At 35.8% G+C, this 17,153-nt stretch overlaps 2 protein-coding genes across 10 annotated transcripts in view; one reads left to right on the forward strand and one right to left on the reverse strand.

Moving 5' to 3' along the window:
• The first annotated feature begins 259 nt into the window (after positions 1-259).
• Positions 260-1,477, forward strand: LOC123546045 (52 kDa repressor of the inhibitor of the protein kinase-like). Its single transcript, XM_045332232.2, has one exon. The coding sequence runs from the start codon at positions 260-262 to the stop codon at positions 1,475-1,477; it is 1,218 nt and encodes a 405-aa protein (XP_045188167.2).
• Positions 1,478-9,310: 7,833 nt separating this feature from the next.
• LOC128547328 (E3 ubiquitin-protein ligase TRIM56-like) overlaps positions 9,311-17,153 on the reverse strand; it is a 39,157-nt gene continuing 31,314 nt past the window's right edge. For 3 of the 9 annotated variants that reach the window (XM_053519692.1, XM_053519695.1, XM_053519696.1), the window contains 2 exons: positions 11,950-13,634; positions 9,311-9,855 (listed from right to left, as the gene is read on the reverse strand). In XM_053519692.1, the coding sequence (XP_053375667.1) occupies positions 9,788-9,855; positions 11,950-13,634 (1,753 nt within the window). In that variant the 3' untranslated portion in view covers positions 9,311-9,787. Of the gene's footprint in view, positions 10,022-10,985; positions 13,635-14,032; positions 14,104-17,153 lie in introns of those variants that run through there. The other 6 variants (XM_053519693.1, XR_008366456.1, XR_008366455.1 and 3 more) reach the window with 6 other exon arrangements.

Raw genomic sequence — 17,153 nt, forward strand, 5'->3', positions numbered from 1 at the left:
GAAAACCAACTAGAATAGACCATTCAGGTAGTGATTCTTAATTTCATTTGACTGTTGGGTTTTTTTGTTTTTTGTTTTTTTTTGTTTTGTTTTTTCATTTTTGGTATCTGGGTACACATTATATGAAATGGTTTATAGTCTTTATCGAAGGAAGAGTGCGAACGACGCGAGCCGCATATTGTAAAGTTCGGGCCGGTCGCATTCTTTTACACATTTTAAATGATCGATCAGAGCTCAGTGCTATGACGGTGCGTCTAACATGTCTGGGAAATTTCGGGGACTTCAAGCACTAATACGTGAACGTTCGCCACATGCACATTACGTGCATTGTAAATCCCATTGTTTAAACCTGTCTTTGGTACATAGTTCAAACATTCCATGTGTCCGAACCATGATGTCAACTGTTCAGGACATAAGCTTCCTGTTTGATTATTCCGCTAAACGGTTATTAGCGTTCCAGGATGAGCTGTCGCGCGATGTTGCCACACAAGAAGAAATGAACCAGCGCACTAAGCTCCGCACTCTGTGTGAAACACGTTGGTCCAGTCGGGCAGACGCTCTTGAGACGTTCAAGAATGCGTTCCCTGTGGTGGTTCACGCACTGGAGACGTTGCAGGCAGATGGCGACGAAAAGGCTGGGCAGTATCTGGCGGCCATATTGCGCTTCGAGTTTATCATAGCGCTGTTTGTGGCGGAACACATTCTGAGCAGCACCGTTCCCCTGACCAACCTCCTACAAAAGCAGGACAACGATTTATTGCACGCTGTGAGTGAAACACGCGTTGTTATTAAGTTGTGCAACGACGAAAGGGCTGATCAGTATGTTTGGGACGCTCTATACGACAAGGCCGTAGATGTTAGCACTGAATTTAACATTCAACCATTAATGCCGAGAATAGCTGGTCGACAGCAGAACAGAGCTAACCCTGATGTCCAAACAGTGTCTGATTACTACAGAGTCACTTTGTATAATGTGTTCCTGGACCATTTAGTTCAGGAAATGGAAACTCGCATCCTGGGTAATGAAGATCGGTACTGTGCGCAAAACTTACTGCCTTCAAAACTGGCTGACTTGCGGGATGATATGCTGCCGACAATATATGCCGCCTTTGCCCCCGACCTTCCTCAAACATATGAGACATTCAAGTCGGAAATTGCTAGATGGAGAGTCAGATGGGGCATGACAGACATGAAGCCTTCGAGACTCCAAGATACCCTTCAGCAGACGTGCAAGGACTTGTATCCTTGCATTTGTACCATCATCGGGGTCCTTTTGACCATGCCACCGACGTCAGCCACATGTGAAAGATCTTTTAGTGGAATGAAACGCATAAAGAACTATTTGCGAACAACAATGACATCTGACAGGCTGTCGTCGTTAGCCCTCATCCATGTACACAAGGACATGAACATCCACGTTGACCAAGTTATTAACGTGTTTGCGTCAGAGAAATGCAGAAAACTAGATTTTTTCTAAATTGACGTTGGATTAATTATACTTTGACGTTGACTGGGAACACATTCATATGTTGAAACTTGATGTCGCATGTTTTTCCTCTGTCTTTTATTTGCAGTAATCGCTGTTGTGTTATGTATTTCAAAACCATTTATAACGTATACAAAATGTACTCGAGGGTTTAAGCATTTATACAGGACTGAAATATATTGAATTGTTTAAGAATAGCGGCAAAACATATATTTAATTCTACAGTACATGTTAATACAGAAAAATACTAAAAGTCAAGTAGAAAATGTACAATAGGCTCTACAGAACGTTGGTCCGGGTTTTAGTAATAATAGCCATCAAATAGTTTATTAATTAACAATAATAAATCAACGTTCAATTGCTGTCAAGTTTATTCCAGTCGTGAGCCTGAAATCTAAGTATAATGTAATGATATATATGGTCTAAGAAACACTCTAATTTGTACAAAATATACGCCAAAATGCACCTCCGACACTCTAGGGCCAAAAAATTTCACACACAGAGTGTCAAAATAAAGAAAGATATTTTGTTGCAGCTCAGTAGTTATGGTTCCAGGGTTTTTATAGTGCGGGCACTCAAATGTATATTCTAAGGTGTTCTGTAACGGCCATCGTTGTTTCGCTCCTTTGTCTTGTAACGGAGACAGTGCGAATGATACGGTATCAAGACGCAAAGATACGACACGATGGCGTGATGAAACGATTCGAAAACGCGGATACACGATGTGAAGACGAGATATTGATATTGCAGTGATGGTCAAAAAACGCGGTAGCACGCTAATGCCATTCGACGGCGAGAAACACGATAATGCGACGTTAATAAGAGGTTCATATACGGTTGTGCCTTCTTGCCATAATGGGTCACCTGGTGTCAGAGGGCCGTTATGAACTAGGTGTGCTTTTATGGCTAGAAAGAACACACCAGCCGTTTATTGACCTTTGTATATTTTCCATAAATTTTTAAGCATGATTTGTATTGCTTTTTTCGTCAACAATCCTATTGTTATTTGACAATCGATTTGAAAATGATTCTGCACCCTTATACCAGCCATAATGATGTCGCTCCAAGACGTCTCCCCGGGGCCGTTATGATTTTGGCGCATGTGGCGCACTGCGCCATTATGGGTCTGTTAATGGCGGTCATAATGACCGTTTTAACGGCTTTATGTCTAGTAAGGATACACATGTTCGCATCGTGATATCATATTTTGATGGCCTAAACGGACCACCATAGTTTTCAGTTTCTTTTGCTTAACACCTGACGACCTAGTGACTGCATTGATGCGTGAAGTTCCCGAAGTTGATTTCCAGTGAAAAGAAATCAAAGTGTATCAGTATAACTATATATCACTGCCAACCCCTTCCCCTCATCATGCATTATGATCGCAAAGAATAGTGATACACTTAACGAACGCCCTTTAATATCTTTGTCAATCTTTTTCATACTACTGTGTTACATTCTTGAAATTATTCAAGCATTTTTAGAATAATATATTGTAAATAACATATCAAAATTTCAACATAATCACATGATGTTATGATATCATTTTATTTTTTTTTTCTACTGATTCAACCTCTCTTTAAAAAGCCACAAAAATACGCACAGTTTGTTATAAGGGGGAGATATCCATGAAAGAAACCGAACTCAAACACAGTGTTACTTCCCCTTACCGGTACAGTAGTATGACTGTTTGACAATATCCCTGCGCGGAGGTTCGAAGGGGGCTCATATTTCACTACATAACACATTTAGGATGAAAACAGGGGTTTTATCAGTCTGGTCATATTTTTTGTCCCTGGTCCGATACTCGTGCCTGTGATTTTACACTGTCGCGATAAGATAATGCCGAGATACTATGTTTTCGTTAATACCTCCCATTTTTTATGCTCAGTAATTAAAGAAATACTTACAAAAACTGTCCTTACAAATTATGTTTTACTCCAACTTCATAAAGCTTCACTATCGATTGGTATAAGGAAATATGTCCGTTGTTCACGTGATACGAACATTTGTCTGTTTGATTTTATTGTCAATTAACACATCGCAATGTTGTTAACGATATCTGTACAACCAACTGTTGTAGTGGATGTTTACAATTTTGAAGCCCTGGAAGACAATATTGTATCAAATCAAACCATAAAGGAAGCCAAAATAGCTAATTATGGCCCTTTAAGAGGCCATAACTCTGGAACCCATGACGGGATCTGGCCAATTTTAGAAAGGAACCGAGATATTATGCCAATACAAGTTGTGTGTAAGTTTGATTAAAATCAGCTGCAAAATGTGGTCTCTATCATGTTCACAAGAAATTGTAGACGGACGACGACGGACGAAGGGCGATCACAAAAGCTCACCATGTCACTACGAGACAGGTGAACTAAAATGATAGAAATACAACAAAATTAATTTGATCGAATTCTGTGGGAAAAGATGTTTTGTAAAAAATACTTAAAATGTAAATGTAATACTGCAGACTTGATCATTTTCGCGTAGACTTTATTTAGCTATTTCGCGGTTTGCAGCCTTGAGCGGTTGTGTTTTAGGACAAGACGTACATGAATATTTACGAATATTTTGAATTTACGAGTGGCACTGATTGGAAATATTAGCGAAAATAAAACTATCGAGAATACTATCCATTCAGCAGTATGAGCAGGATCATTTGATAAATTTATTGAAAAAGACAAGTTCTTCTAATTTCTCCTATAACTGTTTAAATCTAGACTTGCCACTAGATTTATAATAAAAAAAATCTACGTATTTTCCTTTTTTGTCTAATTCCATTCCAAAGAGACAACAGCCAGTCTATTCTAGAGATTCTCTTAGAAGAATGATGTTTAAATTATTACGATATTGGACATAGGATATAGACTGGCTCAGTTCACTACATTAAATTACAAAAAAAGTAAGAAGATAATCATAGTTTAGGAGCTAGTCTATTAAAAACCCGTCTTGTTTCCAAGTGATAGATAATTTGTAATGTACTATTAAAGCGATAAAATGATTTCACATTAAATTTTTGATTTATGTTAATAAATAAGCAAGAATTCTGAAAACATATGGATAAAACATTTTATTGTGATGATTTACATGTATCTAATGTACACTTTAACAGGTATACTGACAAAAAAGCTATACCATAACACAACTATTGCACATTTTCCTTAAAGATATCATTTGGTATTGTGGGACCTATCTTGACTTATACGAACTTTCTTGGTTGGAAAGGGGACACTGCTGTCAAACAAAAATACTTAATTTTGATATTAAGATTATTCAAAATTGAAAATACCTCATCTTTCTAGCTTTTCAATTATATTAACTCTTCCCCTGCTAAATTTCAATAATGAACTAGTCCATCTTTCAATTTGGACAGTACCATTCACTGTTAAAGGGGTACATACCAAAAAGATACTCACTGTATGGCGAACAGTGCAGGTCATGATCGGACTTTACGGATGTGCAGGCTGATCATGATCTGCACTGGTCGCAAAGGCAGAATCAATCGTGCCCAGCATGGTAAGTGTTAAACACCATTTTCCTTCAAAACGCTGGTTATACATGTTCATAGTGTTTTCTGACAAGCAAAAGTATGTTCGGACATTGTACAGTCGTTTCTTTATATATACTCAGTGACATTGTTCAATCGAAATAGATCCCAAATTTCACATGAACGTCAGAAGATGGCATAACCAACCATTTATTCGCATTTCTGTTGGAAATATAAACAAACATAATGTTCACGTACTTCCAGTATGCTATTTCAAATCACCATCTGCATATCCCAAACACACAATTTCTAAAATATGATCAGTAACGTGTTACAGAATAGCTAAACCACGTGTTTCACAGAATGCACGAGTCAAATGGGTAAAATTTGGTCAAAACCATTGAAACTACATTGTATATTTTTCTAAAATGTTTTTTAACTGCAAGATCTAACTATTTTCATTCCTGAACACCAGATTTTACATTTTCACTCGTGATAAAAAAATCTTACATTTTCGCTGGTGGCCAAGCCACTAATATAAAACTTTTTCCATCTGGTGCTCATACACCAAAGATGTATTTGACCTTACACTGAAACAAACTTCACCACTTCATTTCGTGCATATTGACACAAACAGGCTCGTACTCTCGTGCTGTGAATTCACACACTATAACGTGTATAAAAAGACTCGAACACGTGTCATATTATAACTATTTACTGTAACACGTTTTAAAACGAAAGATAGAAATTGAAAAAAAAATGAAATTAAGATATGCAAGTGTATTCGACTGAAAAACTTTAGACATAGTATGTCTTAATTAGAATGCACGTGTATGCCTACATTTGTTCGATACACGTGCATTCTAAACACAAAGTTTTGACACACACGTAAAATCTAAACATACGGGCCTCTTACTTGGCTGTTGAATCTAATTAGCACACATCATTAAACTTTATACATCAGCTAAGCTTGATTTCTTATAGCACAACTCACAAATATGTGTTATATACATAAATATCTTAAATAGCTTTAACAAGTTAAACAAATATTGCACACGTGTTTTTGATATTGTAATATACAGATATGTAACATATATAACAACTACGCTAAATAGGTACGTTCACGAATATAGTTCTTATCTCATGTGGTTAATATTTACAAAAAAATGATGTTTTATTAGAAACTGTGTTGAAGTTAACGTTGCTTATACGTTTCTTACAAATAAGCCGCACCATGGGAAAACCAACATAGTGCATTTGCGACCAGCATGAATCCAGACCAAACTGCGCATCCACGCAGTCTGGTCAGGATCCATACTATTCGCTAACGGTTTCTCTAATTGCAATAAGGTTTGAAAGCGAACAGTATGGATCCTGACCAGACTGCGCGGATGCGCAGGCTGGTCTGGATCCATGCTGGTCGCAAATGCACTATGTTAGTTTTCTCATGGTGCGGCTCAAACTAGCTATTTCAGACTTGGAAATTAGACTGCAACCCCATGCAATATTCTTATATAAAAATAAGAACATGTAATCCAGACTTAACACTATTTGTTCCAAAAATTCTTCAAGATTTAAGAAATTTAAAAACAGGATTAAAATGTGAAAAGATTCAGTAAGAGAGAGACATACAACCAAATATCCAGAATATGAATTGAAAATAAGAATTTTTTTTTAAATGACCAAAATATAGGTAAACTGGCTTCGGACAGAAAACACCATAATTTATGCATTTACGAAGGTATGCCTTATAAAACTGGTGGAACTCGACCACACACGTACTTGAAATATACTATTTATAATGTTCTGTCTGGGCTATATTCCATAGAATTTTGTTATAGTATATAACCCATATAGAACATTAAAAACGATCTGTTCAAAGTACCTGCGCTCTACCATTAAAATCCGGTTTGACATTTTTGAAACGGGAGCTGTCAGCTTGTGATATTTAGTTCAGAGATAGAATAAACAATAATAACAGATGCTTTAACTTCGATTTAACAAAATGACGTTTCTAACAGGACAGACTGTTATCTCAAAATGGCCACAAACGAATGCTTGAAGAACGGCAGGTGGAAAACAGAAGAATCATGATTTCAGACCTAACACTGAATCGTAAGAGAAGAAAACATTTGTTTTAATCAGTAAGACAAAACACGTGATAATGCGTATATCTTCATTGTATACTACCACATAAACAAAGGCTGACATATCATATTCTTTTTATCAAAATAACAATACATTTTCTTGTTTTATTAACTTAATAAGTTCTTGTTTTATTAACTTGGACGTCTCTTATTAATATTCATAGAAGCGTGTAGACATTAGGAAAAGACGACAGACAAAAATAGAGCAACGAATAGACACTTGAAATGTACACAATCTTTGCGAAGCGCTGACGTAACAGGTATCGAGACCATTCTCAAAACACCGGCATCTTATTGGTCTTCCTGCTAACTCGGTTTTGAAATTGACCAATGGAAAGGCTGCAATCATAGACTGGTCTCGGACCCGGTGTTCCGTGTCATTTGAAATATTTAACATGATGTGTTCAATTCAAAAAATAATTTACTGAAAAATAAGCGCTTAAGTACTGTTTTCAAGCGTTCAGGAATTTGAAAGAATGATTCCCATCGAGCATTTTTTTAAAATAAAACACATTAATGAAAGACGTTACATCTTTTGAGGTTATTATATACTGATCAAATGAGCTAATCCGTCATTCTAATAAATTTTATTTGGGTTACTGACATTTAAAACTTGCAACCCGCACTCTGTGGTCATTTTTCAGTTAGCCACAAACCTTGCAAACTTGCCTGGTGGTTCTAGCCAGGTGACTAAAGTTACGCTCGAAGGAGAACTTGGGGTCGTCATCCAGCATTAAGTGCTCGAACCAATAAACGTTTAATATAAAGAACAGCATAAAAACTGCTGTTCTTGTCTCTTTCCGGGGGTGTTTTAACAGGAGAGAAAATATGTGTTAACAGAGAGATTCTCGCCCTCACGTGCTGTTAAAACACCTTTTAATATATGCGCGTTCCGTTGCAAAGCGTAAATGCATTATGGCCGCACAACGGATAATTCAAAAGGAAATGACGTCAACGTGAAAGAACGCTGACATTCCCGCGCGTTTCATGGAAATTTAAAAACTTTAAGAGATAATTTATTCGTTTATTACTTTCTTATGCGTTTTATGCTAGAAGAGCGTTAACGCATGTTCATTTCGTATTACAGCATCTTCGGAATCCCTCGGGAAACGTTGGTACCTTCGCCCTACCGGACTTGGGCACAAACCAATCCCTCAGGATTCTGCAGATGTCATAACACGAAAAAAAAACATGTGTTATCCCTACGATATTGCATTTATTAGAATGGCTTGTTACTTAGCAGCTGTTTTGACCAGTATAGTTTAAATATGACACTTACATTTCCCGTGGAAACTAAGCAGAGATATCAGCCATTGTTTATATAATGGAGCCATGCTGATTATAATGATGTTAAAGAACACTGCAAAAGTCAAAAGAAGGGGGTATGCGAAATGAAATTCAAAAATAAAGGAAACTGCAGAGCTTGAATGAATGGATTTGTATTTAAACACACATCAGTTTTTTTAAAAATGATTTTTGTCACAAGAAGAAAATCTGATATTTCATTAAGTCACTGGCTGACAAATACAGCAGTATTCGACTAAAAGTGATTACGAACATGTCTAAAATGAAATGAAACACATAATGCTAGATTTTCCTATTCTACTAAAATAGGCAGAACAAAATGAGGCCTTGCAAGAATTTTGGTTTCGACCCATAAAGTCCCATAATGCTTTTGACGAAAACTATTTTAACCAGAATTATTAGGTAAATATTTTGTAACTAATATATATGTATACTAATTATATATTCTATGAAACTGTCCAAATCTAATGATCAGATATATAAATAGTCGCCTTAGACCTAAGCCTACTACTCTTGGACAAAAGAGGTTGACTAATGTAATTGTACAAAATATGTTCAATTCAATCTTGATATTGCATATGTGATGCACATTTGACACAAATCCATTATGGGCCTTTAAAAAAGGTTCTGAACATGGAAATCTAGCAAACGATTATAAATGTCTAAAGCAGTACAAAACTGTATATACAAGCTGAACTAGAAGAATAGCGGCGATGAAACAATGCTGAAATTAAAAATAAACATCTGTTGTGTAAAGGGACCTATATTCAAACAAAGCTGGTTTGAATAAGATGAAAAAGGTACAAAATATATAATGGCATATGTTCAATTTTTAGCGCCGAAAGCAGGGGTCAGTCACTGTTTTGTGTAATTAGAAATGTGTTTTTTTTTCTTATAGATTTTATTCTCCTACAGTTGATCTAAACTCTGTAACAGAGTTGTAAGTTTTTCAAATATTAATTAGTCGGTCGATTTTGCATAGTAAAATATCACAAAGAAACAAAAGATTTACAAGATAAGACATTTCTGTTCAAGTAAATGACCCCCTTTTTATAAATGGTAACAATAAGCTATGCAGAAGTGTTCAGTAGAACCTGTGAACATTATGTTCTTAATCAGTCTGTATTATGTTCTAAACCAATATATTTTAACAAATCCTTCTGAGCGACAGCGTCACAGGTCTGACTGATATAAATTTCTCAAATATTCAAAGTATTTTCCATCATTTTGTATTATTTTGGCTCAGTTTTCACGGTTAATTGCGCCACACGATACACAGAGCGCATGCGCACTTCTCTGAAACGACACGTGACATGTGCTCAGGGCATGCGCAACATTGAATATGTTCCTTTGCTGTATCTAGGAGGAGCTTGGTCCACTACCGAAGCTGAAGTATGCGATGGTCGTTGATCGGGGCTCGGACTTTTCTGAAATATCCAGGTTATGTATTGAAAATACAGTGTGTCCCAAAACTTATGTAACCATTTTTATCAATAAGTTCTTCTCACAAATATTTAGGGTCAATACTTAAAATTTCCGTTTTCCTTGCTTACTTGCCGTTTGTTTGAGCGTTTATTCAAGAACGCACTTTGACTGGAAGTAGAAATTTTGATTCATTACAAAAACATTACCTCTTTAATCAGCGACTACGTTTTCTAACTATTTTTTCCTCTAGTATATAAGAAAATGAAACTGACTGACTATTACTTGAGAAGGAAATGTGTTCTTTTCAAAAATTTGGATGTTATTTGCCACATTGTAAATTATTGTTACAAGAAGTGAAATTAGTGCATGAATTCTAAACAAATTGTAACATGAACTAGATCTACTTAAAGAAGGTAATATAAACATTAAGTTAAATATAAATGATATGAGTTATAAAATCTATGAAGCGAATAAAATGAATATATTAGACCTGCAACTAGATCTTTGATTCTGCCGCTGATAAAAGAGATTATTCAAATAAGATAGTTTATAAATATTTCGAATAAAATTCATGCCTTGTTTTTGCGTGCATTTGATTACAGTAAAGAGTAAATGCTTACATAGATACATCGGGTTCTAAGATTCAATTCTACCCTTATAGATATAGAATCTAGATAATAACATTGGTGAACAAATAAATCAAATGTAGACACAGTATTGATTTATGTTTTCATATTTTCACCGAAAGTACATGTATGTCTTTCATTGACCTATCTGTCCACCGTAGTCCTAAAATTTACAAACCAACTGAAATAAAAACTATTAGATGTAAAGTCATAGATCTAGTAGGATGCAAAAAAAAAAATATGTTCAAATAAAACCGTTGTTCTAAACATAAATCTAAAACATTTTTAGGATATTAAATACAAATCCACGTCAGCTTAAGTTCGTGTAAGTGCGTTGAAATAAAGCAAAGTTTAAAGCAGTACAAAAACATTGCAAAAAGTAAAACAAAATTCATTCGATTAAATTATAGGCTAACGAAAGACAGTTTTGTTAAAAATCAAGCGGAACTTTCTTAGAAAGCCAATCAAATCAACAAGTTTCCACTTAATAGTAGAAATGAACATACGGAATGCATGTGTGTATAATCTCCTCCCTTTAAGCCGATTTGCATGTGGCATAGATCGCTTTTTCATTCAAATCGATTTTGTATAATCCATCTTTACCATGGCCCCTTTTCTGTCTGTCGTGTTACGAAAAATACAGTCACATTCTAAAGAAAATCCATTCACACATATCAAGCAGTTTTAGTAACAGGCACATGAGAAATCAGACGCAACATGACGTATACTATGACGTATGCACTGGTCAGCAGGCCATTTATGACGTAAGAAGCACATTTAATTACGTCATCAAGAGCAATATTAATGTCATCAAAGGCAAGTTAATTGCGTAGATACAAGTCCAAGAAGCAATAGTAGTAGCACCAGGACGGAGGTTAGGTACAAGGTCAAAAGCCAAGGTCACAACAGTTTACCAGATCGATAGTCTAAAAATAGATACATGTAGTAAATATAGTCTCAACTAAGTGCTCAATTAATCATGTTACGGATTAATAAGACCAAAATTTATACATAGAATTATTTTTTTGAGTTTTGGAAACAACACAAAATGTTACGTACTTGAAAGATGTTTAGGATACATTTACATATATCATGCATTATGGGCAATGCTGACCGGTGGAAAGACGGTGGACGTGGATGTTGTCAAAACGTGGTTTGAACTCTCTCTCTTGTTTGACGTAGACTCTACTTTTCTGGATGAAAAACAGATAATAATACGAACACAAAACAAATACGAATGACAACAAATATCACTGTAATCCAAAGAGCACACTGGGTAATAGATATGTGTTCTAGGAACAGGAAAAAACACTATGGGTGTGGAAATAGTATATGGGCAATAGTGGTGGGGTAGGATCTAACTAATTATGATACACAATATAGGTGCATGAAAGAAAAATGGGACAACTGAAAGATGTCAAAAGAAGTCTGCACTTTGAGGACCAAATTGACTGTAAGACTTATATTGACCTGGCGTTACCGTTGTACCTCCGTCCGTCGGGGACATATAGTTATCATCGATGCTACTACTATAGGAAAGCGCAGGGGCCCTGCTGACTGCCGGTGCTTGAGGCTCAACGTTAGTAATAGTAGCTGTCATTGGCGTTGATACCTCTTGTCTCGAACGTTCTCGTCTGCGTCGATGTCGACGCTGACCAACAGGTGATGAAGGGGCATCCTGGAAGCCGTTTTGCCCCTCAGACGGATTGTCCTGGGAACTGTTAGATTGTACGGAGTGGACAAGACTTCTCGAACGTGTATTCACACCCTTTTCGCTGGTTTCAATCAATTCCGTTTCCGTAGATTTGTCATCAACGTTCGAAAATACATTGTCGGACTCATCCGAAACCTCATCTTTTTCTCTTTCCTCAGCCTCGGTTTGAGTTTGTTCATCAATTTGCCTTGTTTTCGGCGCTGGTTCCTCTTTTTCAGTTTGAACGCAAGCGGACCTCATTCCCCCTTTCCGCATGGTACCTGGCATAGATAATTGTCGATTCATACTCTGTCGTGGTGTCCCGGCATCTTCTAGTGAGCCAAGATCCAAGTTTCCGGGGATAAAACAAACCTGTTTACCCACTGTTTCAGGTAAAGAGTTCAGTTCAATGTCATTTAGTGCTGTGAGTTTTTCTTGAACTTGTTTCTTTAACAGCAGAAGTTCTATATCTTTACCTTTGAGAACTAGCTCGGTAAGACTGCAGGTGCTTTTTACAGCATCAAGATTAACTTGTAATTCATTTCTCTGATCAACATGCTTCATTAATTCCGCGCCATAGAGTTGGTGTAAATCATCAATTAGTTCCTTTTCTCTAGATCTAACATCCGCAATGAACTGAATGGCAGTATCTCTTATTTGTTGTTCTGCAGCTTTTATGAGGGATTCGCATTTGCCAAGCGTGCCTAATTGGGTGTCATATAGGTCTATCTTAGATTTACAGTTATCCAAAAGCGATTGAATATTCTCTTTGTATTTTACAACAGCATCTGTGAAAGATGTTATCTCGTGGTCTTTGTGTTCGTTAAATGTACACAGTACACATATGCATGTTTCACACGGCTCACAATAAAATCTTACAGCTTCTTCTTTATGCTCTTTACATTCTATGTCTTTCTCAATCTCGCAATCGAAAATGCTGTGATTCTTGGTGACCTTCGTCTCCTTGTGAAGGTCAACGCAAGTTTTACACAGCAGCTTGTTACAATCTAGACATTTTGACGCCGCCTCGCGGTGTTTCCGGTTTACCAGTTTACAGATGTCGCAAAATGGAAACTTTGACGGCCGTTGTCGTACAACGAGTTCCGAAAGATTTGAGACAAGAAAATTATCCGGAAGTTTCTTAACGCCCCCTATCGGCAGTTGCGTTCGTTTCCGGCACAGTGGGCAAGTAAATTCTCGATAGTCGCTGTATTTCTTGTAGGTACATTCTGACATCACGTGATTGTCGATACAGCCCTCGCAGAAAGTATGGAGGCAATCCAAACATTTTGGATTTTTGTACCCCTCCAAACAGATTTTGCATGTGAGGAATTCATCATGGATTTCCTGCGCAAGTTTACCACTTCCGGTAGATGCCGTCATCGAGGACTTGATCTCGTTTATGGTGTTGTGGTCGATGGAAGTTGTATGGTAGCGTTCTCTTTCCTGTCGTCTCCGAAACCTAAAATAGAAAAACAGATTTTCATGATAAACATATGCTGGGATATATAGAGCGGATGTGTTCGTGCATGGATGCGTAGTTCCTGTTTACTGAATAAGAATGAACAATCATATCGATTATAATGTAAAATAATTATGAGTTTTAAACATAAGAAATAGGTTTTTTCAAGTACATTTATCATATGTTCTTCTAAAATTAGCATAAATGACAATGCCCTAGATTTCGAAATTCCAAACACGAGCTCATGACCTTAAACAATGCAACCTATAGAATCCAAAGGAGCTGTAAAATACCCCTAAAATTGACTAATTTCGGGGTAAGATTGGTTTTCAGCATTCGAAATTACACATCCTGCTCCAGTTCAATGGCGATTAAATCTACATTTAATATAAACTTACTGAATTCCCTGTATTTTCGATATACCATTACTCAATGCCAAAGACTTACATTTCATCCCTATCTGAAAATTATAAATGTTGAATTTCAAATGCGTATATCATGAACCCTGTAGCGTTTGATGTGTCGATTTTAATCTAGGAAACAAATCTCCTTTGGAATCAGAGATAAATGGCTTGTAGTCTACCGGTATTCCGTGGAGAATATACCTAGCATTTGCCTCAGGAATTTCTATTCTTAGAACGCATAACTGTATATGTTTTGGATGGAATATTTATGCCAGAATAATAAACCTTACTGTGCACATGGTACCTATTCAATACCTACTCTACACCATGCAGAATAGAAAATACATGTGAACAATGCATGCAGACTATTGTTTTTATATGAATACTTGCCCCATTTAAAAATGTAGACGTTTAGCTATGATTTCATTGTAAAAATATTCCATTTATTTTGTTGTGTCTCTACATACATTCATATACTTTACCTGTAAACAAATATTTGTCTGTATATATATATTTGTACTAATTTCGTTGTGCCAAAATGTACTTATTAGCTCATAACTAAGGGCTACAAACAGCAATCTGACTGCAATAAAAAAAAATTTCCATGTGTAACTAGATGCAATATAATGGTAAATATTAATCAGCTGTTGAACATGTACATATATCTTCTAACACAGAAAATAACTATCTTTGCATAAGTTTAAAATGTTTACTTTCGGATCGACCAGTCTCGAATATCTGGCATTTGACTGACTGTTTCAAAGCGCATTTTTGAAAATAACCAATGGCAATTTAGCATTCTGGGACTGGTCTCCAAATAATGTTCAAAATATTTTGACGAAATACGTATAAAGAATCCTGAGCTGATTTATCAGTATGATTTAATTGACAACCATTATGACTGCCGTCTTGTTCGTTTGCATGGAGACAATTGTGCATACCTGTTAAAAATACAGGAATCACTACCAAGAGTCAACAACTTCGGTGTCTTTACAGGAGAAAGCAAGGTCACGGCCAATGGGCGTTCAAATCCGAGCTCTGGAATGACCTGTCAGGACCTCATAATCAACAGAAATGCTACAAAACGTCTGAATAATCAATAATATATTTAAGATACTCATGAGCTTGAACTGCTTCTTGTTTTGCCCCTAAAGCCGCGAAGAACACTATTTCATATACATTAAATTTACGCATTTAATTTCAATTTTCGACTTTTCGTTTTTACAGAAACTACGGTACATAAAAATGTTATAAATAAAACCTGGTTTTTTGGTTCAGTCAGAAATCTGTGTTGATAAGCCTCCCAAAAGTTATATCTATCGTTTCTCTCTATAACTTATTATAACCCAATGACGTCATTCGTACCTCTGCACGAAGGTTTTCAAAGATAATTTTGAAACTGATCTACAAAAAGATTCCATAAAAATCATGGAAAAAATACAAAGTTGTTTCGACTGTTGGATTATTTGCTGCTTAACTTCAAATGAATTTTTAAGATACGCGATATTTTATTATACATTGATTTGTTTAACTGCGATACGGTTAATATGGAAAAGACATGTATGTTGGAATTGGGGGCGCATGTTTTCACGAAGTAATTGCCTTTTTTGCACATTAGCTGTTTATTGTTTTGCATTTGGCGTACAAATGTAAGCTTCATTTTTATCAAGGTTCAAGTATCTCGTTTTAAAAGCATGCCTTCAAATCCTGCAATTCTTTCTCTATTTTTTCTATGTTTATAAAATCTAACAGCAGACCCTTTTGGAAGCAGAGAAAACAAGCGCGTAAAATAATAACAGACTCGGTTTGGTTGAGAGGTAAAGGACTACTGCAGTATGCAACACCCATATCGCTTTAACAATTAGTTCTTTGGAAATTTTAAGTCACTAAAGCACTTATGGTCCTAATATATATATATATATATATATATATATATATATATATATATATATATATATATATATAAAGTTTCATCGTACAAAAAGCGAAGTGGTACGTAAACATGGTTATAGTTTACATTTTTACTAAGCAACATGAATATTTATGAGAATAGCTACACAATATGAGTAATATGAATAGACAATGCTTATGTAATCAGCCGTTAATCTGTAGTCTGCAGGCTGCATCATTTATATCAATTTGCATCTTTTCTGTAGAAATAAGTAAGCGTTTCCTGTAGAGAATTGCCAGCAAATACGAAATATGGACTACAGTGTCACCTCGATCTATAGGTGTGTACCGTAAAATTGTACCGTATTCACAATTATGAATTACTGATAAAAATTAATCAACAATTAATAAATTCATTTTAAATGAAGAATGTTTATTATAACTAGATCTTTTGTTATTGTTATTCAATGTCGTAAGTCCTCCAGTCTGCTAATGTTATTTCAGTTCATATAGAACAAAAAACGCTGCAAAATATATCTCAAGTACTGAATATTATCATCTTTTTTTTTGCAAAACAAACAATAACCACAAATATTCTTGGCGAAATCCAATATGAAGATCTTATCTGAATTAATATCTAACAGATATCAGACGAAACGCAATTGCTTGTGGGAATAGTTTATCCGATAATAGGTCAGTGGTCGGTAATTGGTCATTACGCTGGCAATAATTACGGAAACACCTGTGCGTGCACTTTTTCTTACTTAACTGAAAACAAATTATCAGAACACAAAGAAGGAATCTATTCTGAAAACTATTATTTACAAGCTTTATAATGTGTTTTCGAATATACAAACAGATCATTGAAAGCATAGACTGCAAATAAGCAAACCAAATTTAAGCAGATTCGGTTTTGATTGAGTCTGTTCATGAAAGGCAATGAAATGCACAGCTACAACGTGGCCAGAAATGATAACACTGGGTCCAAGTACGGACCGACATTTAATTGCCGCCAAACGTCACCTCTGCAGTTCTACTGGTTAATCAAATCTATAAAATATCTTTGGAAACAAAGACCGCAAAAAAGCTGCAATACATAGAGAATATTTGTTTGCTTCAGTATAAGATTGAAATGTCTATGACGGATGAACACCAGATGCAATATTTTCACGAGTGGCTTACCCAGGAGTGAAAATAAAAGATATGATGTTCATGAGTGAAAGAT

This window comes from Mercenaria mercenaria, chromosome 12 (assembly GCF_021730395.1).
Source record: "Mercenaria mercenaria strain notata chromosome 12, MADL_Memer_1, whole genome shotgun sequence".
In the NCBI taxonomy this organism is placed as follows: domain Eukaryota; kingdom Metazoa; phylum Mollusca; class Bivalvia; order Venerida; family Veneridae; genus Mercenaria; species Mercenaria mercenaria.

Coding starts and splice junctions, on each gene's coding strand:
- LOC123546045 (XM_045332232.2), top strand. CDS start 260: ATGTCTGGGAAATTTCGGGGACTTCAAGCACTAATACGTGAACGTTCG.